At 35.7% G+C, this 23,585-nt stretch overlaps 2 protein-coding genes across 3 annotated transcripts; one reads left to right on the top strand and one right to left on the bottom strand.

The window, feature by feature from the left end:
* The first annotated feature begins 2,715 nt into the window (after positions 1–2,715).
* On the top strand, positions 2,716–18,151 carry AIMP1 (aminoacyl tRNA synthetase complex interacting multifunctional protein 1). The gene is made up of 6 exons (XM_026050864.1): positions 2,716–2,849; positions 3,203–3,316; positions 4,995–5,153; positions 6,663–6,874; positions 9,746–9,914; positions 17,429–18,151. Exons 1-6 carry the CDS (start codon positions 2,741–2,743, stop codon positions 17,593–17,595), a joined length of 930 nt encoding a protein of 309 aa, XP_025906649.1. The 5' UTR covers positions 2,716–2,740; the 3' UTR covers positions 17,596–18,151.
* A 472-nt stretch (positions 18,152–18,623) lies between these two features.
* On the bottom strand, positions 18,624–22,772 carry GIMD1 (GIMAP family P-loop NTPase domain containing 1). 2 transcript variants are annotated; one of them, XM_026050865.1, is made up of 5 exons: positions 22,696–22,772; positions 22,488–22,546; positions 20,656–21,068; positions 19,538–19,818; positions 18,624–18,764 (listed from the first exon to the last, which is right to left on the bottom strand). In XM_026050865.1, the coding sequence occupies exons 3-4, from the start codon at positions 21,043–21,045 to the stop codon at positions 19,546–19,548; spliced, it is 663 nt and encodes a 220-aa protein (XP_025906650.1). In that variant the 5' UTR covers positions 21,046–21,068; positions 22,488–22,546; positions 22,696–22,772; the 3' UTR covers positions 18,624–18,764; positions 19,538–19,545. The 2 variants fall into 2 exon arrangements, with proteins under 2 accessions (XP_025906650.1, XP_025906651.1); XM_026050866.1 differs by lacking the exons at positions 22,488–22,546; positions 22,696–22,772 and having other exon boundaries at positions 20,656–21,072.
* Between the last annotated feature and the right edge of the window lie 813 nt (positions 22,773–23,585).

Below are 23,585 nucleotides of genomic sequence, written 5' to 3'. Positions count from 1 at the left end.
CCCTCAGTTGAGCTGCAAGGTAACCTGCGTTGGTTCTCCTTTTCAAGGAGGCCTGAATAGCCACTGCTACAGCTACTCCTTGTTTTCTGCATTTAGTTTTTTTATATGAAGAAAGAAAAGCAGCTAATTAGATACAACTGTATGGTGTGAGTGTACTTTTAAATGACTTCTTGGACACTTTCTGAAGAACATCAGGATGTATCTGTAATAAGTTAAAATTCTTTAAGCTATGTAATTGCTGTTCTTTCCTGTTTTTAGTTTCAGAGTATCACCAATATTTTTTCTTTTAGTGTGGAGCAGAGCAACAAAGGGCAAAAGAACCAGAACAAGAGAAAATCATAGCTTTTGCTTGTGGCAGCACTAATGTTTTTCATGTGGTTTGTGTTTTATAGTAAAGGTAGATCTTAAAAGAAACAATTGCCCTTTTTAGGTAATTTTTTATTGCTTTATACCTTATGGCTTCCTGTGCCTGCGCTGCAGTTCATTTCGGTCTGTTGGTGCTTTGTATTACTATCGGAAATACCTATTCGTTTGTGTTATTCTTWTAATACTAACTCTATAGAAATTTATTTGACAAGTGGGAAAATATCTACCCATTGTAATCACGTAACTTGATTTCCAGATCTTCAGTTCATTAGCCAGCTTGGCTAAAAACTGTAAAATGTACCAATTCTCTTCACTTTGAAGTTTTAGTAGCTTTTTTTGTTGTTGTTGGCAGAGTTTCCATTGCTATTATTTTGTTCCCCCATGAGACTATCTAGCTTGCAAGAAATCTTATTGGTATGCAGACAGTAATACCCTGRGCTTTGTATTGTGCTGTATTTTGCCATAATCATTCTGTGTTATTTCCATTTGATATCTAAATCAATAACTTAGTGGACACTGCCTTTAAAACGCTCTGTTTTATTACAGACTTAAATAATAGCTTCTGCTTGGTACATRTGAAAAAGAAATTGTGTTATTTTATCCTTAGAGATTAATTTGAATATTAGTTACTTGCCTTGGCAAGAAAATTCTTTCTGTTCCTCCTCATGTAAGTTATTGTTTCTTCTGAAGAAATCTTTTATGGATGAAGTGGTAGACTTTGAGGTAAAAGATATGCCTAAAGCAGGCTGCCCTATTACTGAATTACAAAGAAGATGTGTTGATTCATTCCTTGTTGTTGCAGGAGGATATACGCCATGCATCATCACTGAGCAGTGCATCTCTGCCTTTGTGTATTTTATGTCAACAAGCTTTAATTACCCTGTTCCTTGGTTACAGAAGAGGGAAAGAGATGTAAGGCCTTGGAGAATTGTGTTCCTTGGAGCAGAAGTTGCAGCCTCAGATGCAAGTTGATAGCAAGAGCGCAGCACAAGCGATGCACAGTCCCTGGGGTGAATGTGACTGGGCTTGTTCTTAGAGTTGTTTCCAGCATCTTCCATCTTCAGTGCGGCTCAGCAGAGAGCACTGATACGTCAGGTCACGGTGTCAAAATAATCTTGTGATAAAAGAGGATCTTTTCTTGGCAACTTGATGTGAGAAAAATTATTTTTGGACACTCATACAGTTGAGGAGCCTAAGCATAGAATTAGCTTACTGTTTTCCCTCGCTCTTTCCCTTTAGTGCACTTGATAGGCAATTTCACAGGAACTACCTTGTTGTTACTAGTGAAGATCTTTAAGGCATCTTTGCCTTCCACTTATAATCTTTTCTTCCTGGATTTACAGCTGTGGCAGCTGGTAATGCAAATTCTCTTAACTTTTAAATAATGGATAGGAGCATAAACACATTGTTGCAGGTATGATTGATTACTGTTCCATTATTGTCTTTAATATTTGAGCTGTAATTGTTGCAGAGAGAAATTGAAGCAAATTTGGTGGCTTTCAACAAATAAAGGCACAACTAGTTGCCAGARGAGCAGAGAACCCCAGTAAAAGCAGCTGGACACCTTAAAAGTAGGCTAGGCAGCACTTACTTGTGCTATTGCTCTTTCTGCTCACTTGTATTTTCTGTTGCTCACGTTTTTTACCTGGATGTCTTTGCCTTCCATATGAGTAAAATCAACATGAGAGAAGGTACTTCAGCACTGGAAAAATTCTGAAGCTGGAATTCTGTAATAAAAGCTGCACTRTTCTGAGTTGAGGAAAGGTACTGATGAGTTCTGCTTAAAAGTAAAACATCAGTGAAGTTTTGGTGTTTATATACAGCCTCAATCTATAAAGCATTTGGTACATTTTAAATCAGTTTACTGGAGAAGTTTGGAAATTTTTATGGGACTCTTTTATTTTCTGACTCTTAATAGAATTTTGGGTACACTTCAAAATTTTTCAGATAAAAACAGGATGCGTTGTTCTCCAGTCTAACCTTTTCTCTTTTTTTTCCCCATCCCTACTTATTCACTCTACCTCTTTGGACCTTTCTTTCTCAGAAGGTGTATTTTTTTTATCTGTTGTGTGAAGTTAGAACATGTTTTCTGCAGCTGGGAAGCTGGGAAGAAAAGCAGCCTTCCCCCCCCCCCCCCGTTTCAAAATACTTGAAAGCAGCTGTCAAACATCAGATTCTGTTTAACATTGCCTTTTATTTGGGCTTGGTGCTAGGAGATGGGAGCCAAGCTTGTTCGCTTAGCAAATCTTCTTGTTCAGCAACTGATTTTAGAATGATTTCAAATGATAAGATGGTAGTGTTGGTTATATTTGCAAATCATTAATTTTAGACTCTCTCCTGTTTGTCTAGGTTTTTAGCCCGTTTCTTGGTAAAAATGGCAGCCAACAGTGCAGTGTTGAACAGATTGGAGCAGAAAGGTGCAGAGGCTGATCAAGTTATTGAATACCTCAAGCAGCAAGTTGCTCTGCTCAAGGAAAAAGCTAGTAAGGAATTCTGCATATTATGATGAACTTGATAACCAGATGGTGAACATTAAATGCTCATAGGAAAAAATGAGAGCACAGACAACTTCATTGGTGCTGTCAGCCTTTTAAGTGTGTTTCAGGTTCTCTAAGATCAAATTTGTGGTAGTAGCGCCTCTTCACTGTCTTGTGATTTGGCTGGGCAGTGGGGTCACCTTGATTCTATAATATTCCTAACAATATGCTCCGTGAAAGTTCCCACTTCTGGAGTTCACCATATTTTACTTTKTTTTTCTGAAAATGAATCCCCCGTCTAGCAAATGATGAATACTAGTTATTGTAGCTTCTCATTTTTAATATAATGTCAACTCTAGTCTTGCAGGCATCTCTCCGAGAAGAGAAGAAGCTCCGTGTAGAAAATGCTAAACTGAAGAAAGAAATTGAAGGTCTGAAGCAGGAGCTTATTCAGGCAGAAATTCGAAATGGAGGTGGGAAGAGTCCTATCCTTGCACAATATAAATCTGGCCATTTTGTTCATGTTTTGTGATTTTTTTTTTTTAATGGCTTTGACATCTTTTAAAGTTTGGCCTTTCCTGGGTTCCATGTCTATGAAAAGTCATCTACAGAGTTACTGCAAACATCTTAGTAAGCTGCTGGTGTGACATATATATGCCAAATCTTAATCAAACACAGAGCTTGTTCTTGTCTTTTTGTACAGTGCATTTCATAATGAGTGCCAGATTTGGTTGGTGTCTATAGGTCCTCAGAAAATGCTGAGTGGTAAACGCTTTAAATATTTCAATTATCTAAACTYGAATCCCTATGGAAAAATCAATTCATAGTTGAAAGTACAAATGGACAACAACTTATTAGAAAATACATGACAATGTCATATTTGCACTCCTCTGTGTAGATCTATTCAGCTCCTAACATCATTATATAATTCCATATTTGACAGGGGAAAAAAGCTGAAACTAATGTTTCAAATCCAACATGTTTTGAAGTGATTTTCAGAGAAAGCCTCTTTTGCCCTCTAAAACTATTATCATTTTTACCAGCACCATCAGTGCTTTTTTCAGAAGATAAGCTAGCTAAGATGGCATTAAGTCCAGGTGGATGCTGGCATTCAAATATGCTGACTGTTTGGATGTTAAAAACTATATATTCATAGTCATATTCATCCTTAAAGGGATCACTGTTTTATAAATGATGTTTCCTCTCGGTGAGAGGATCATCAGAGCACCAACTACCAGAAAGATAATGCAGTAACATAGAATTATGTTCTTTTTTTGGTAGTTTTTGCTATTCAGACAGATCATCTTGCAAAGTCAATTGAATACAGAACTACATATTTAGAAGAAAAGTTCACGAGTGTAAAAAGAATGTAGAATGCTGTAAGAAGCATGCAGAATGGGGAACTGTGTAGTAGTAGCGCTGGAAGGATTCAGCAGTCAGTTGATAATGATGATTTTACAGTACAATGCTATGATAAAAAGCACTAATGAGATGACCTGAAGCATAGAAARTAGAAGGGAGTCAATTCCTTTCCTTGTTTTCCTTGTAATGTATATATACTAAGATGGTATCCAGAATTCTGTGTGAATTATTTAGAAAAAAAAAGAAAATATGGAGAATGTGGGAGGGGTAGCGAGAAACTAATGTACAGTATTATGGCTGTAGGTAATGTATTGGAATGAGACAGTTCAAACTCRCTTTCACTAGGTAATCAGAAAGAAGAGCTGAAGTGATCTGACTGCAATGTAAAAATGATTTCATAGGGAGAAAATTACAGAATAGCTTACAGTATGGCAAGAGCTAGTGACGGAACTGAAGCCAGACCAAAAAAAAAGGGGCTGGGRTAGAAAATAGAGAAATAAGGACTTGAAAAGCAAAGATAATTAGGTATTGGAATAAAAAAAAAAGACTTTTCAAATGCATTTTCTTAGCTTTCTTTTGTTTTTAAAAAATGAGTAGTCAATAGCATTGTCCTTCATTGAGTAGCATAATCATCTATAGATTGAGTTCTGTTATTTTGTAGTGTTGCTCTTTACCGCTCAGCAGTTGTACTTATTTAGACATTTTAAGCAAATCTGTGCTTTGTACTTACAATACCGTATTGTTCGAAGTTCTATTATCCCATCTAATTTCTCTTATTTTTAATTTTAGTAAAACAAATTGCAGTTCCTTCTGATTCAAGCATTTCTGCAGCTTCATTTTCAGAAGATGTTTCACAGCCTGCAGCAGTCACATCCTCTCCTGGTGCCAAAGATGAAATTAAGGGTGAAGATGAAGAAAAGAAAAAGAAGGACAAAGCAGAAAAAAAAGGTACTTTTATTTTTCTTAATTGTAGATGACAGTCATGGAGTTTAATTTATGGAACTGCCTTTACATCTGTCTTCAGACAGAAACAGTTATAGACAAAGTAGGAAGAATTGTGTACTAAGTCTTTTAAAGTCTAGGAAGTACTTGAAAATAATCAGGCCATCAGGTAAGCTGTATCCTCTTAAAAGGAATACTTGTCAAATTTGTTTTAATTTGACTGAATTCCCTTTTAAAAAAAAGAGGGGGGAGGGGAAAGGACAGTGAGGGTGTTTTTCTTAACCAACTGGATAGCAACCTGTTCTGAGTCTCAGATGGCTTTTTTTTTCCCGCCATGGAAACAGTTCAAGCAAAAGCTCAGAAAAATATCTTGTAAGAAGTAGCAAAACAGCACTACAGGAGGAGTGCAAAATTGGTTTTCTACATCCTGTAAAAATGCTTCTTATTCCCTCCTTCCTGCAAAATTCATAGAGACGTTGATAAGATAGATCCATACCAGCACTGATGAGACTGTGAATAGGAGGAATTACTGGGGAAATTATGTAAATAGCATACTGTGGTTTGGCAGCATAGAGGGGAACGTAGGGAGATTATCTACATTTTCCAATACATTTTTTTTCTGTTTTTTTTGGCCGTCTCTGGTTTAATGGTGTTAACAAATGCTTTTGAGAGGAAAGCATAAGAATTGATTGTATTTACAGTAAAGTACAAGTTCCTATGTGGAACCATCTCTTACACTCATTCTGTTATACACATTCTTATTTGCTGTGAACTGATTTATGCACTTGCAGAATGAGAATATTATAGTGATATACAGTGCAATTTGATTTTTGCAGTGAGATGTGTGCATGTTCATGCACTATTTAATTCTCAGTGTACTGCAACCTTGAACCTCTGGTTCAGGTGCTCTCCAATTATTGTATATCCCTATTATACTTGACTAATAAATAGTATTTACTATTTATTTACTATAAAGTATAATATACTTTAGTAGTTTAATAAATTTAATCATATATTAACAATTCTTATGCATCATATATGAGTTGAAATATTTTTGAAGGCTACTTGTTTACATTAAAATATACTGCCTAATATTRCTATTAATTTTTTGAACATGTGGTTGACTGTCAACATTGTATTAGAGTAATGGTAAGTGAGTTAAATTAGCTGCTGTGTCTGCTTTTATTTTGCTCTCTAGAGATGGAAGTTTAGTAAACTGCAGCTAATAAGTAAGCCTTTTAGGATGAGAAATAACAGAATATACTCATTTTAAATAATCACTTTATACACATCTTAACACCCTAAAGATTGTTATTCATTAAACAAATTATGAATGCAATTTATAAGGCAGTTCTTTCCTGAAAATTGGTAATAGAAATGTTAACGCTGTATGGTTCATGGATATTTTGCACTGAATTTGCACTTCAGTCTGAGATTGTCTTCCCTTGCAGATAGTCATATACTTGATTTTTTCTTTATTATTTATTATTTTTTTAATTAAATTTGTGTCATTAGCTGAAAAGAAGGAGAAGAAACAGCAGCCAGCTGCTGGAAGTAGTGACTCAAAACCTGTAGATGTTTCTCGTCTGGATCTTCGTGTTGGCTGCATCTTGACTGCAGAAAAGCACCCGGATGCAGACTCACTATATGTTGAGCAAGTGGATGTTGGTGAAGCAAGCCCAAGGACTGTTGTCAGTGGTTTAGTGAAACATGTTCCTCTGGACCAGGTATTATAAAAAAGTATTTACTACTAACCTTTCCTTTCCTGAAGTATCTCTATGACCTTCATCTATTTATACCATGTGCTTTCATTCATTTAAGTAGTTTTTACAGTCRTGAAAACAATAGCCAAACTAATCATTAAACCATATGTATGCAGTGACTTGAGTATGAGCAACTGTAAAAATCATCGCAATTCCTGTATAATTTAATACACTTTTCCTTTTAAAGAACACAGTTTTCTACTGCTTTTGTAGCATTAAGACTACAGAATACAGCAGCAAGTCTATATTAAACRTTAACTTGTTCCTTTGTGGATAGAAAAAAGGTAGAAATAACTATGTAGCAGAGTTTGTGGTTTATATATTATGTTTGTTGGCGAACTGTAGATCCAGACAAGTGCATAATAAATTGAGAAGGGCTTTTTGTTGTTGTTGGAATTGGTTTTAAAGCAATCTGTGTGTTGATTTTTAAATTGTATTTACTAGCCAGTATATGCTGTCATGGTACCTCACTTTGACATACAGGGAAATAGCTGGTAGCTTGATTGGTGACTTCAAGGCTCACCTAAGGAAATGCACAAATTTAACACAGGTCCCTCAAAGATGAGCTCTTTCTTTTTTCTTTTTTTTTTTTTTTCTTCCACGACAACCTCCTGGACTATTTCTACTTTTTTGTTTGCTTGATTGGTGTTTTTTTTCTTTTTGTCTTTCTGTCTTCACCATGCTTTTCTCTTTATTCTACCAGTGTGTTGGGAAAACTTGGTGTCTTGCTATTTTTTTCTGCACCTGACATACCSGTTTGTCCAGCCATAGAAATCAATTGAGTTTCTGCAGAACTGCAAAAAGTCTTGGTTAGTGTCGGTTTCTCACCAGTCTAGTTGTCAGTTGTGAAGTGCCGGGATTCCTGAAGCAAAAGGACTAGATTTTTAGAAGACCAGCTGAAGTCACTATTATTTCAAGTAGATAACATTYGAGTTTCCTCTGTTTACTCTCAGCTCATTTTATGTACTAAACACCTCCTAATATGCCAAAGTCTTATCTGCTCCCTTGAGACACAGACTTGTTGTTGTTTGTGTAATTGAAGCGTAGAGGTTTGCCCTGTTCTTTTTAGCCAGGAGTTTCCTTACTGTAAGATGAGATATATGCACAAGGAAACATATGTGTGAGTGAAACTATGCATTTCCCCTTCAGCTGCATTTCAGTGTCACTCTGTATTTGTAATGGAAGTTTTCTTGTACTGGGAAAGGGAATCAGTTTTCTCATTTTTTTCCTCAACCTGATCTTATCAGTGTCAGTGAACACTCCAATTTATTTTATACCTGCTTCTGAAAATCTAGAATGTCTTTTTTTGTGCCTCTAATCTAAAGGTTTACAGATAGAGGCCATGGATGTCACTAGTCTTTTTTTCTCTGTACAATGGGAACTGTTACTTATCTGAACATGGTTTAAAACTTGAACTATTTGAAGCAAAAATAATATTTTTAATAAGAATAAGTTATAGTTTATATTTAAAAAGGCTTGTAGCATTTCTTTCTGTGAAATTAATACACATAGTTTAGGAATAGAGCAGTCAAAAGTATTTTAAGTTAATGTAAAGGTCAAACATTTAAGATAATTCCTGGTAAAAATGATGGTTGCAATATATATATTTGAAACATGGATGAATATTTCTTAATTCTGTAAGGAGCAACTTCTCTAACAGATGTCCTATGCAGCATTTACATTGGAGAATGTTTTGACTCCACACATGTTTTGGTTTTGTGTTTTTCTTCTCCAGAATGAATTTGAAGGTGACTCTCGCAGCTTATGTATTGATGTGATCTGCTTTTTCTCAGTTGTAAAATCTAAAATATATAAGCGATCTCCATTTTTTTCCAGTTAGTGTTGAACTAATAACTAAAATTGTTGAAATTTGTGAAATCAAGCATATAATCAGGCTATTGTTTTATACTTCAGCTGCTTAGTTTGAGTTTTGTCTTTTTTTAATGGTTTACTTGGAACTTGTGCAGTACTCAGAATACTTAATCATATGAGTTTAAATGTTAGTCATGCAGTTTTGCTTAATATGCATGCATCATAGCTTAATATGCAAAGACTGAAATCTATAAATACTTAGGGATGTTTATATRTGTTAGGAATAGGGGAAATAAGGCATTCTCTCTCTTTGGGGCAATCTGGGTTTAATTTCTACTTAATTGAAAATGTGATTTGTTTCCTAGTGTAATAAGCTGCTGTGTGCTCTCACAACGTGTGGTTTCTCAGGCTTACCATTACCATTTTACTAATACAACAGTGGGCAGAAGAAAACAGTCCTTACGGTTTTGTACTAACAAACAATTGTGCACAGTTTGTACAGCCATTTTCAGTGTGTTAAAAAAATTCCTGCCATTTGGACTAAATAGATACAGAAGTAACTCCTGTTAAATCTGTAATATAAATCACCTGTACATTTTCAGAATGCAGGACTTAATTGAAGAGATGGCATTGTTTGTGGAGGTGTGGGGTGACGTTTTTGAGTTTCATTTTTTGATGGAAATTCTTTTGGCTAGTTTTACAACACTGAGAGTGGACTGAAGTGCTGATCGAAAGGTGGAACATGGATGAGATGCTGGAAGCTTCTGTATTGATGATGTGCATTCTTCACTCTATACTCAGATTTGACTATGTGTTGAACAAATGAGTTTGGATGAGTTTGTCTCAAACGACTTATATTAGCTGCTACTAGTATGCAAAGATTAAAATTGTATTTCTATTGCTATATGCTTCTTTCGTGGACATTAAGATCCCTTCTTTGTAATTCTGTTGTAGAGAGTAATTACAGTCCCCAAAAACATAAAGAGTACAAGTACTTATATCCTTCTGTTTTCTTTCCCTAAGATGCAGAATCGGATGGCGATACTACTCTGTAACTTGAAGCCTGCCAAGATGAGAGGAGTAGTATCTCAAGCAATGGTGATGTGTGCCAGCTCTCCTGAAAAAGTGGAAATTCTGGCTCCCCCGCCAGGGGCAGTACCTGGGGAAAGAATCACTTTTGAAGGTTATCCTGGTAAGCAATAGGTATTTGGGAAGTGGGGAAATTGCAAGGAACAGTTAACCATTGCCAAGGTGACTTCAGTGTTGATGCAGATAGCAGTATTTTAAAACTACTTGCGTTTATGTTTGTTTCAAATCGTCTAAATAAGTAATAATTTTTTTAATTAACATGCTGTGATTTTGTAAATAAAGCATTGAAAGTATCTCTGAGACAAAAGTTTAAAGATGTAGGGAAGAAACTATAATTCTAAGAAGTTAGAGTGCTTTCATATAAAATTACCTACTTCTAAAGTGTGAAGTTTGAAAAAGTATTTCTGCTTTGCAAATGTATGAGCAAACTTATTTACTCTTACAAGTTAATCTCAACTTCATCATGAAATGGTTTTTCTTCATTTATCCCTCTACTTCTTTCTAATTACTTGCCTCATCCCATCTATTAAGTCCAAATTTGTGACTGCATCCAGTTAAGTCAAATAAGCATCATGGATGTAACATAGCAATGAGAGCTTCCCTTTTGCCTCAGAGGATGTTTCATTATTCTGACAGAGTGAATGAGGAATGTCCARAATCAGTTTCTCCACTCCAGTTGGCCTTTTTGGCACAGTCAGTTGCTGGTTTATTATCTCTGTCAAGGTTTCAAGTTATGCCAAGCAAAGATGGCCTGTAACTAACATTCCTTACCATATTGAGAAGAAGAAGTTGTATGTATGCTATGCCTATCACACATACGGGTTTCTGTTTTCTACTTAGAATCATTCCAGTCTTTTTAAGCTATTGTGCTTTTGATGCTTTCCAGCTGTAGGAGATGTTCTAATCTATTAACCACTTGGCAAGCTGAATGCTTCTTAAACACACCTTTTATATAAGTGCTTTTCAGGATTGCAAATTGGATACCCACAAAAATAATTCACTTGGTATATCGTTAAGCGAGAAAGATTCTAGATAGGTGTTTTGAAAATAGGAGGCAAGCTCAGCATGCAGTGATTTAGGGCTATGATTGAAAACAATCTTGTTTAAGAAGGAACTTAGTCTTGCAGCATTTTTCATTTTCTCTTTTTTGCATTTAAAATAGACCAAGTTTGCTAGTTTAGGTACAGAATTGGTGAGATGGATGCATATATCATGCAGCAAATAGGCTGAACAGCAGCAATAATCAATCATAACTTTTAATAGCCTATATCACCTGTATATGAATGAAGTTATATTATCTATTAGGTGTGCACTTTCTATTGTGTGCAGTAATACATCTGTATTTCTTTTTGCCATTGAATAAATGGATGTGTGAGTGTTTCAGCCTCTTGATTTATTCCTTKAAAATAAATCCTGCTAGTAGATGAGCCCTGCAAAATAAGGAGCTAGCCAACCTGGTGTGTGGATTTTCTTTATTATTTTTTCTATATCTAAGACATACTGTTACTCCAAACTCATATCTCAAAAAATCACTTCTTAAATGTGGCATTTAAAAACATGAGTTGGTAGTATTGCTGTTCAGCTGTGTTATTCAGCCTATCTCTTCTTGTACATGAGGACTAATGAAACATGTTTTATGAAAAAGAAAAAAAAATACTTAAATTTGTGATTAGAGTTCCAAAAAGCTTTCCTAGAAAAATTGTTTTATAGCAACATTTGTTTCAAAATTATTCCCATGTGTTAAGGTATACTGATACTCTGTAGATTTTTTTTTTTTCCAGGAAGATGTAGAATAAGCAAAAAGTGGTGTAAAAGCTTTTCATTCAAGAATGAAACTTCTGGCCTCCAGCCTGCAATGTTAAAGTTTTGTACGCTTTACAGTGATTTCCTTCTGATAGGGAGCCAAAGACATTCATGGAGCTTTGATAAGTGCTAAATGAAGGCTTTTACAACCCATTTGAAAAGTGCATACATACAGTGCTATAAATTGTAGTCTGAAGTATGGCAGCTGTTTCCTTACATTGGAGAAATAGCTGTTTAGATGGATTTGTAGGTATGGTACTAAAGCTAATCATTGCCTTTGGAACATCTGCCTCGCACTTAACAGTGCAAAGCAGAGCAGTGTATTTTCTAAATTTTCTAGAGTGAAATAGGAGGAGAAGCTGAAAACACTTGGATTTAAACTGTACTACTTTGGTAGTTCTGAAGAAAATTCTTATATTCTCAACAGTTATTCATTGGCAGAAATAGTTGATTTGTAATAAGGTAACAGGCATATAAGCACAAATTAAAAGCATGCTTATAATAGTATTGGGTTAGAGGAATTTTTAAGAATACCTAATGTACCAAAGTTCATGTAGGAGCCAAATGAGATACCAGTACAAGTTATTTCAATAGGTTCATCTTTTTTGGGTGTTGTGTGTTTTTTTTTTTTTTTCTTAGAGATAGGGAACTTTATATAGATTAGGCCTTAAAATTAGTTGTTGGTTTCTGTCCACAAAAGTTTGTTCCAGGTGCATGATGGAAGTGTACCATAAGGAATGTATAACTTTAAAGAGGATACAAGTTCAAAAGTGTCRTGTAGAAGGTGAAAGGAGTAGAGGAGGGATGATTGCAATGGTTTACAAGAGGTTTTAGCTSTTCTGTGTTTGATTAAATTGGCTGGAGTTTGTTCACCAAATTCCTTTCTGCACTTATTTTTATGAGGTTTTAGAGCAAGAAGGATGGCGAAGTTGAGGAGAAAGAGCCTTAGGTCTGCCATTCTGGCTCCACATGGTCATATAGCAAAGTGAGGTGTTGGATACCTCAGCGACAACTTGAAAAGAAAAAAAACATTCCCCCTTCCTTCCTTCCCCCCCCCCCCCCCCCCCAAAAGAAAAATTGTATAACCCTATTCAATAAATAAAAACAATTCATTGAAAATATGGACATTTGAGCAGCTCTATATAAAGTACTTCATGCCCAGTCTGTCTAAAATGCTGCTTGATATATGCCAAATCCTACTGAATCTGTGTGCTTTAATGAGAGCCTGATGGAGTCATGCTGTCTCTCTTCCTGTTGACGATAATGGCAATGATTAAATCTTCAAGATAGCTCATAACTGTATGTAGCAGTTTTAGTGGATTTGTTGTTAATGAGCTGTTGGTTAAGGCCTAATTTCTTGAGGACATTGAATCATCTAAATAAAGTAGGCTCGAAGAGAATTTGTATGCTGTGTTGCATAAATACATTTGTAGGATACTGACAGACTTGTTAAATATTACTGGATTTCACTGCATAAGGACTGTAGGATTTATGAMTTTTTCCCCCTAAAATTTGTAAGACTGATTTTAGACTGATTATATAAGACTGATAATAGGTAATATACAGTCTGCTAGATTGAGTGCTGGGATTAGTAGTTACTGCCTAATAGTATAATGACCGTCTTACTAAAAACAGTTAATTAAAATTTAGATTTTTAAACTGAGTTTTTTTTAAGATTTGTAGTTTTATTACCTTGAGATGAGTACAAAAAGGKCAGACAAAAACCACCACAAATAGCATTAGTGGACCGAGATTGTGAAATCAGACTGATGTATACTATAGCTTAATTTCTAGTGTACTACTTTTGCAGGCTGCCTTTAGAAACTGTAATATTGACACTGTTCATTGTTAGGGTGTTTTTTATGAAGAAAAGCCTAAGGGACTAAAAACTCAAGTTCCTTTTCATTTTAGTGGGGCGTCATATCTTCCACATGGCTTTTATGTGTTAGTCTCATACACTTAGCTGCTGCCTCCTGGCTGATACCACACTGACAACATTATCAAGAATGTGGAATCTGCAATATTTCAGATGTCATTTAATCACAATGCTTAATTATAAACATGTATATTCTGATATTTATATTTTTAGAGCAGTTTCAAACCATAAACATCCAGTTTGAGCCATTGAAATTAAAATAGAAAGGACAACTGATTCTTATTTTAGTTTGAAATATGAAAATCAATGGAGCAATAAGATCAACAACAGCAAGAAAGCTGCTCTAAAACACACACAGCTGCCTAAAGTCAAGCAGCCTKGACTAAAGTTGTTTTTAAACCTATGATCTTCCATTATATATATTAATGAGATATAGGCCAATTTTATTATTCATTTTACTTAAGGTCAGGCTTTCATGCTTCAAACTAATTGACTTTTACCCCTCCTCCCCCCAGAAAAACTTGAGTTTTCTCAGAGCCAGCCTCAGTTATTTTAGAGGATGAGAGGTGACAACTCTTTTAATGCAGTTGCCCTTGGGAGAACTAGGTGGTAGGATAGTAAAATGCTGTAATGCATGAAGCTTCAAAATATAGGGCAACTTTTTTGWCATGGAGAATCTGTGGGAGACTATTCATGAGTGATTCATCTATAGAATTATAGATTTCTTAAGGTTGGAAGGGACCTTCTRGAGGTCGTCTAGGCCAGATCCCCTGCACACGGAGGGTCACCTAGAGCACGTGGCACAGGGCTGCGTCCAAGCAGGTTTTAAAGTTCTCCAGAGAAGGAGACTCCCCAACTGCTATGGGCAGCCTGTTTCAGTGCTCTGTCACCCTCACTGTTTTCCTTAATTTCCTTACAAAATTAAGGAATTTCCTTAATTTTTCCTTAAGTTCCTTATGAATGTAGCCATAAAATTTTTCCTCATGTTAAGATTCTTCCTTGTGTTATGTACATACTTTACCTTCCCACACCATAATTGCCTTAAGATAGTAATCTTTGGGGTTTTCATGGCTTACTGTGAAGTCTGATTGGTAGCAGTACAGTTTGATGCTTTGGTAAAATTCTTCCCTACAAAACATACCGCTGGAACCACAAATTTGCTGCACAGGTTATCTGATTAAGTGCTAGTGGTGKTCTAAAAATTCCTGACATTTCAGTAATAACTAGCTCTAAAATATAAATAATGTTGAACCTGAACTGCAGTTGGTCTTTATATGGCAGATTTCTTTGATTAAAGCTTTGCTGTATGGATGCTTTGGTGTTCTAGAGGTGTGGTTTTTTTAAGGGTTAACTAGCATATATTGTTTTAAGCTACTTTAATAATGCTAGTTCATACYTTCCGGTCTTCATTTGTGTTGAGATAGACCCTTAAGTTACGGAGCTGTTACTAAGTAGAAAGGTTTCTTATTATGAGGGCTTTTCTATCATATTTAAACTGCCAGACCAAATGACATTTTAACAACATTTGGGATGTCTGGTTCTTTATTTCTTTAGGTAAAGAAGGTGAGGTAGTGCATTAAATCACTACAAGTTTTCTTTTTATTTATAGATACTCTTCTAAAGAATATTTTCTGGAAGAAAGGAATGTGAGGGRAAGGCAAAAGAAATTGCACAGCTTAGAGCTCTGGTAGTATTTAAAGTTGGTGCCTATGCTAATCTAACATGAGCTYACCACAGATCCCAAGGGAGCTTGACGTGGGATTCCAGAGAAACTTATTAACATCCAGAACATGTTTTTTATAATAGAAGTCAGCTTTTGGTCTTTAAAAGCCCAAGTGTTTTTTTCTTTCCTGCATTTGGGAGGGGGAAGGGAATTCACAATGGATCGTTTAAAATTCCATTTAATGATTTTATTGGTCTATATGAATTCACTTTGGTCTAAATCCACGTCTGTCTCTGTTCGTGAACTTTAGTATTAAACAGGATTCTTATTTTTGCAAAAATGCTCAGTTAGCCCTGAGTATTTAGGTTATTAATGGTAGTAGTGTTTTTCTATTAAATATCAAGTAGTCTGCCCCAGTGGAATTGACTGCATTATTGAATTTTGTTCTGGCAAGGCTAGCTTCTTTAATAGAGGTATTTGATCTGTTGATTTTTTTTTTTTCTGTTACAGATAGGTACAGAAGCTACAGACCCAGTTGTAGGCTCAAGTAGCTTGTTTTTGCAAGCATTGAGAACATAAGTGGACTGAATCACTGAAAAGGCTGAAAGGAAGAAAAAATAGCAAGGCAGGTTGGAGTCACAGGACTTTACTTATCCACATAAACAAAAGTTGGTGATCCAGTCAAACACAGCAGATAATGACAAGTTTTAGTCATCTATTAAAAGACCTATCTCAAAATCCCTGTGACCTTCAGTATTTCAGCCTGTGTCACTGAGGGGAGTTAGGGTGGAAGATGGGAGTATTTGGCGTTCTGCTATTAGGAACTGTGTCTCTTTCCTTTAGAAACTTTGAGCTTCTTTGAGAAAGTCTCAGGGCGGACCTGCTTGTATCGTATAAAGACTTAATTTCTTCTACACATTGGGATTTTTTATTTGATTCTTGTTTTTTCCTGTAACTTAAGATTTTGGCTGTATTGGCAGAATGGGTCCAAAGTGGCTAACCCAGCAAGGAAAATTATTCTGTTCRTTTTCTGTATCAACAATGAAATAGAGTGGAGATCCCTTGTGGGATTCAAATGTGCCCTTATTATATTTTTAAAAGCAATTTTATTKCTTTCCTGTGTGTTACACAAAAAGGGTTAAAGTACTTGACTGCATTTTGATTAAGTAAGTTTGTTTAATGAAATSTTGTTTGACTTTAAGAGGATCTGTGTTTTATTAGAATTTAGAAATGAAATTCACTTGACCTTGGAAATGAAAATAAATGGCACAGTGAATTGGCTGTCTTGCCTCATCTAGATTATGTTGGCAGGCACTATAAATCTTAAGAGGAAGAGAGTTCATTTTGATTTTTTTGGTTCCTGTAGTTTGAATTTCATGCCCATTGAAAAATATTGTGATTCAAATATTCCACTATTCTGAACAATTTGTTAACACTATATCAAGGCTTTAGTAGAAGAAATCTAAATGTTGTGGTCATTAAAGATACTTAAGGAGCCAGATTTTCTAATCTAGTTAGGATCTTGTTGCTTCTGGAGGATAGATAATTTACCACAGTGTACATGTGAAAACTAGGGACTGAGGCCAAAAGTACAAGTTGGCCTCTAGTAGTACCAGAATATTTAGAATGTAATATTACAGTTGCTTTAGTGTTTTAGAACTTGTCTCCAAGTCATTTGAAAAGTAGCAGAACAATGTTGAAGTTTAGAACTGGATGCCACCCTGTGTCACATGCTSTAGGTGTGCCTGCTTGAGTAGGAASRTTGGGCTAGATGATCTCGAGAGGTCCCTTCCAACCTTAAATATTCTGTGATTCTGTGTGAACTCAAATTGTATATCACTCTATACTATACTTGTATATTTTSCATATTTCTCAGCTGAAAGGGTACCTGCCATAATTCACTTAATGCAAATTACTTCTGAGATGTCATTAGTTTCTAAAATTAGGAAACAGACAGATCTGTGTCTCTGGGAGTACTATGCTGTCTAATTCGTAGGGATCCTTTTGGTCTTAAATGTTGTAATCTAAGAAGTAATAGTGATTTGATCATTTTGACAGTATTTGTGGTCTATTAACTGCTTACAACTCTTTCTTCRTCTGAAAGATCATCCTTTAGAGAGAGGGTCAAGAGACATTTCATAGTCCTATAATATGATTTCCACTTACAGTATAAAGTTTTTACTTACTGTTTGTGCTGTCACAGACATATGTACCTGTAGCTCTCATCCTGCCTTCTGTGTTGTGTGCTATTAGGTTATTTTTTGTTTTCAAACAGGAGATCCAGAGAAGGAGCTTAATCCCAAGAAGAAGATTTGGGAGCAAATCCAACCAGACCTTCATACCAATGACCAATGTATTGCTACATACAAAGGAGTTCCATTTGAAGTGAAAGGGAAAGGAGTCTGCTGTGCAGAGACCATGGCAAACAGTGGAATTAAATAAACCGTTATGAAAAGGTTTTTCAGATTTTGAAATGGAAAGTAATGCAAGCACAATAAAGACATGAATATATTGTCCCTCCCAAATGCATGGCTAATTCCTTTTTTTTTTTGATTGCTTTCAGAGTTGCTAAATGTGTAATGCCTGCAGGATTTTCACACCTCACTCATTACGTRTGCTTACTGTCTTTGAGGTTAAGTATTATCAATAGTCACTAACTACTTAGTGTTTAGGATTTGATTACCAAGGCTTGTTCATACTAGATCTAGAGGATTCATAAGCAAGCAGCAAACAAGCATATTCTCTGGGCAGCTAGAAGATTTGGAGAGTCCACTAAGCAAAACTATCTCAGGAAAGACAACTTTCTGACATGTTCCTTACTTGATAACCTCCATCCAGGAGGTGCAAGAAGTCATCTTAGATGTCAAATCCTCTTGTCATCTTTCCATAGTTTGACTCACCTACTCCCAAGCACTTTTCAGATATTATAATAAACCTTTGCAACACTGTTCTTGTCTGTATTGTCTGGATAGTCTTCAGTCCACTCATGAAGATTGAAGTCTGGCCTTTTATGCTCTAAGATATGCAAATGGACATACTTCCACATTTCCACAGTTAGTGTTATAATTTAAATAAAATCAAAGCTGTCACTTCGCTAATGTAGTTCTTGGGTCTTACCTTTTCACCTTTAAATGACCACATTTTCTTTTAAATGACAGTAATACCAATAGRTAATGAATAGAATAGATTGCCAAACAGTTTTTAAAAAAAGTCAGTTGTCAATGCCATAAATAAGACAAATTGATTTTTAGTTTTAAATTCTTTATAAGCAATATTTTATACAGAAGATACTGTAAAGTAAGAAGTAGCTATTTGAGTTCTTAGTTTGAATAAGTCTGTAATAAACTAGTACAGTCATCACAGTTGGTATTGTGATAGTTTCAGATGACATTTTCTAATTCCTGGCCCTTAATAATTTGAAAGGGAGCATAGTTTGCAGTAAGCCTTTTAAGTAACCATTTGGAGATAGTTCATATGTTTTAGCATCTAATACTTAGCTGTCTGCTGTCTAACCACTGAAACAGTAAGCACTTTTCTAACCACTGGAATGAAATACATGGATTTCTTAGTCTCCCGGATTTTTTGGGTGGCTTTGAACTTCATCCAGTAAGCTGAAGAGAAAAAAACAAAACGGCATTGTTATAATATCAAAAGAAACGGGCATAAAAGATAAGAATCCTTTTTTTGGTATGGGTTTTGTTTGCCTGTATGCTTAACTATGCTATTTTTCATACCTCTGTGAATAAGCAGTAGGAATTAGTTCTTTCAAATATGCCAAATAATATTAAGCACATGGGAACTATTTTAACTGCCTTGTAAACTGTATATTCCATAATGTTTTATTAAACAAAATTATTGAAATTTAAACTCTCAATTCTAATTAATTTTGAATCAAGGTAGAGAAATATTTTTACCTAGCTGCTAGCTTTTAATATTGGAGTGATCTTTACAAACTCTGACCTTCAGAGAAACTTTTGCTTGATRGTTTACAGAATTGAGCACTATATTAAGAGACTGCCTTTCCCCCTACAGTGCCGCAGTCCTGTTACCATATCATATATATGTGTATTACTTCTTTTTTTCAGATCTGTGTTCWGAATGGATTCCAATATACAATCTGATGTAGTGCAAAATCTTGTTTGTGACTCACATATAGGAGCATGATTTAGAGCGTTTCCTGATCTGATGTTTGTAATTGAAGCTAGGATTCAGGATGCAGCAGTGAATAATGCAAGGTACTCTATGAAAGGCAGTTAATTGGAAAGACAGATTTCTGACTGTTAAAAGCTAAAAATAGTATGAGTATGGAATGTACTGTTTGCTGACTCTAAGGGTTTTATTGCTATTAAATGTTATATACAATAGAAAACAGGTAAATGAGTACCTGAAAGCTTATCCCTTTGTGTGTTTAGGTAGAAGCCGTTGATGATCATTTTCTCTTATAAAATCCAAGAGCTTTCTTAGGATTGTAGCTCTTTCCTCTTTAATTATGTTCTTCTGGTTGTCTAAGAAAATGTATTTGTGCTGTACTAAGCTTAAAAGTGATAACAAAGTATTTGAGGCACTGTGCAAATAAGCATCCTCACTGAATCCAGCCTCTTCTGCCTTGTCTGCATGAGTAAGTAAAACTGCAGTGAAATCCTTCCATGTGGGACCCAGAAGTTCCTGTAATGAAAAACAAATCTTAAATACTTATCTTTTCTTGTCTCTCTTCCCTGCTCCCACCTCATATACTTATGTATAAACAGAAGAGTCTGTTCTGTTCTTGGCAGCAATCCAGTTCATGCTATCTGAGTTGCTGAAATTTCTGGGGTTTTTGACCTTCAAAGATGTTGACAATCACATTTAATGGAAATAAGTGGTCATATTGAACAGGCAGTTCTTGATTCAGATTGTTTTTTGTATAAAAACAAGATCTACATAAATAAGGAAAATGATAGTTGTATAGTTGAGTTAGATATCTTTAAAAAAGAAAGAATTTTAACTAATTTAAATAAGTATTTTTTACACTTATCTTTTTACACTTGTTTATCAAGCCCTTGGGAGAAGGAATTTTAAAGTTCAGTGTGTGCTGAAGGAGAGAATCATCAGTTTGTAGAGTACCAATCAGAGTTCTAGCTGCATCCCATAATAGACTTGCCATAGTAAACCTCCAAATGTAGCTCCTGAGAAGTTTATTTTAATAGGTAAATTAGTTTTCTGAATTTCTTTGTACTAAGTCCAAGAACAATAATGCTTCTTCCTACCTCTTGTGTTCTCAGATTTAGTGTAAGTGTAGCTATGACACACGGGGTTAGATTTCTGAATGGAATATGTTTAGACCTCTGACTTGGAAAGTGCTCCAATTTTCAGATGTACTTCTCTGTTTTGCCTTTGCAGTTAACTCTTCCATAGAGTTCCRTAGAGGAACAAGTAAAGCAGTTCTCAGAGTCATCTTCCATTTTTACCTGAAGAAAAGAGTTACAGTTAYGCCAAAACATCTGTTTACTTATTTGTTGTTACCTGAATGAACTGAATTATCTGYTCATTGTCATCAGGACACAGAGGCAAGTCAGCCCGCAGGACCAGAAGAGCTAGATGTAGACCCTCTCTGAAGTGTTGAGCCAGCGCTCTTCTCACTTCGTGCTGTACCTGCTCTTTGCTCAGGCTGCTGTGGGGGTAGCTTGGAGTGTCAAGTATTTGAATGCGGAGAGCAAGCTCGCAGCCATTCCTTCGTATAATCCCTAAAACACGACTGCTGCGTCCCAGGCTGCAGCGTGTGGTCACGGAGCTTGGCGAGAGGTGACTTTGGAAGTCGTAGCTGCCRAGCAGTGTGTTCCCAGCAGCACTTTTACCAGTCTGAGTTCTTCCAAGCATAAGAAAGTTGATGGTCATGTCATTGCCCTCTGCCATTTTGTATGCTTTTATCCACCAATCTGTCATTAAGCAAAGAACAAATAACATGAGCTGTTTCAGCTAGCAACTTTGAAGAAAATACATACAAAAGAATAGCAAAATTCAGTGGTTTTTGAGTGACTTTTCCTGCCTGAAATGTTTGAGGGCACAGTGTGGATAAACAGTTAGCACAACACATGCCCTTTGGTCTGATGCAAGGACAGATCTTCATCTGATGTCCTCCTCCTCCAGCCTATTTTTTTAGGAGTAGTGAGATGCCAGAGAAGGTGTCAGAGCTATGAGACCATAGCCTAATAGACTCATCAGCCTAGCATCCACACTATGGGAACTTGGGGGAGAAAAACCAAACAGATAAAGCAAGAGTTTGAGGAACAGRTAAAGCAAATACATACTAAAGTGATGCAGCAAAAAGCAGAGAAGGGAGGAGCTGGGAGACAGCTGAGTAAAAGAGCATTGGCATGCAGGGAGTGACTGAAAACAACAGAAAACGGGAGGAAGAAAAGAATGGTGAAAAATGTGTGCTCTAATGAAACAATGTCATTTCAAGAAGAAAATCTTTACCTGCTTAAGAAAATGAAGAAAGCTTATGTTATACAAAGCACCTTTTTACAACAGAGAACAGCTTAGAGTATGTCTGTCCTGAGTTTCAAATACAAACTTGAAATAGAAAATGATCCAGCAGAGTTTTCTGATACAGGTAATTAGAGAAAGCTTATCTTAATGAAATAWGAAGACCTGAAATAAGCCAATGCTCTGAATTCTAACTCTGGTTCAGATTGAGACTCTGGACATTTTTACAATATTTCAGACTGCTATGACGTAACTAGTGTGAAAGAAAAGCGCAGACAGGTGGATGGAGAGAAGAGATGTGAGTATTATTTCYGATTATTATAAGTGGAAGTAAATCCTCTCATTTTTTTCATCTTTTTTTCGTGTAATTAGTATCTGAAGGAGTTTTGTTGCACATTAATGTCTAGCAGAAATATTCATAGAATCATAGAAATATTGGTTGTTTAAATTCAGAGATTTTTGAGATGGAAGCTCATACTTCAGGACAAGTAGTTGATTTTAAGTTATCAATGATCCCAGAAAGTATGGAAAGATTATTTAAGCTATTGTGTTTATGTAGCTTTACAGAGACTGTAGGTGATTTCAGAATTATCCTATGGATTGCCTTTAATTTATTTAGGTTCTTGCACATGCAGTTCAGCATTTCTCCCACATATTAAATCCATGCCCAAAAGAATCTTCTGAAGTAATCTGAGTAACATGCCCAACAGGAAAGAGTTGCTTAGTTAACATATTTTGGTTACAAGCAATATTGAATTCTACATATGATGATTTTTCTTAAAAGATTCATAATGCAGAAAACAAGAGTATTACAGAGATCAATTCCACATAAYATGAATAGCAGTGTATTCCCTTTAACAAAATGGTACCTTAGTGAAGTGAATGTCTTCAGTAATTTGTCAGTCTGAATGTGCTTTGTATTCAGTTCCTGTAACATAATAATATGACTTAAGATGGACATGCAATYATGTATTCCATTTTTAATTCTGTAGTGCTTTTATCATGCAGTGCTTTTCCCTTTTTTTTCTTTATGCACTCTAGACTTAAATCCTTAGATTAATTTTGTATGCTCTTTACCTTATTCTCCTTTAAATGCTTCTTTTCTTCGGACTTCATTCATATACCATTTGTCCTGCATAATAAAAGTTCATACATGAACTTTGAAACCAGTAGAGGCAACGTACCGCAATGAGACTGTTACGTACACATTACTCTGGTTAATCTGTTACTAATAGATCYTAATCCCATTGGATATGCTTGGTCAGTAATTGAGCTGTCTATTAATTTTTTGCTAGTTACCTGTAAATAGTACAAGGGTTTTTTTACTTGTATGAAGTTGGTATGCATGACAGATATATAAATTTATTAGCAGTTTAATATGATAATTTAACATGAAACTGAAGGTAATAGGATTTTGTTTTCAGTGCTGCATGTTCTTGAATGTGTGTTTATGTATGTGCATATGCACTTAAAGTAATATTTGTGATGCTTTCAAAATCTGATTTAAACTTAATTCAAGCATGAAGGCATTTGTCTGAAAACAGTAATGGATTCAAATATAGAAGATAATTGTGATTTGGCAAAAAAAAWCCCTACAGGTTTGCACCACTACCAGTTCTTATGCTCTGCAGAAGCTGCATAAGAAGCTGGTACGTGTGCCCTCTGTGCTGAGGAGAAAAGAGAAAGATGTTCTGGAGCCCAGGGGCATTGCCTCCAATGTGAGCTGGTGAGTTTACTGCTGTGCTGGGGCTGCTCCTGCTCTTTGTAGTAATGGAGTGAGATTTAGATTTTGCAGAAGTTTCTCATCTCCCACTGTGGCACCACARGCAAAGCCAGTGCTTTGGCAGAGGGCAGGAGCTGAAGAGGATGAACTAGTGCCTTTACTGCCTCCTCATCTATATTTACATGAGCTTATAATTTCTGTATTACCTGGCTCTAGAGAGCTGGGCAATAATCCATGTGCTGTA

Source organism: Nothoprocta perdicaria, unplaced genomic scaffold, assembly GCF_003342845.1.
Source record: "Nothoprocta perdicaria isolate Ctin4 unplaced genomic scaffold, notPer1 scaffold_71, whole genome shotgun sequence".
Lineage (NCBI taxonomy): Eukaryota > Metazoa > Chordata > Aves > Tinamiformes > Tinamidae > Nothoprocta > Nothoprocta perdicaria.
Note: the sequence above shows the minus strand (reverse complement) of the source record. Positions and strands in the feature narration are given on the sequence as shown.

Bases quoted from the DNA above. Each gene is read 5' to 3' on its own strand.
- AIMP1 (XM_026050864.1), top strand. From the start codon at position 2,741: ATGGCAGCCAACAGTGCAGTGTTGAACAGATTGGAGCAGAAAGGTGCA. The intron at 3,317-4,994 runs GTGGGAAGAGTC...TTTTAATTTTAG, and splicing joins GGCAGAAATTCGAAATGGAG to TAAAACAAATTGCAGTTCCT. The intron at 6,875-9,745 runs GTATTATAAAAA...TCTTTCCCTAAG, and splicing joins AACATGTTCCTCTGGACCAG to ATGCAGAATCGGATGGCGAT.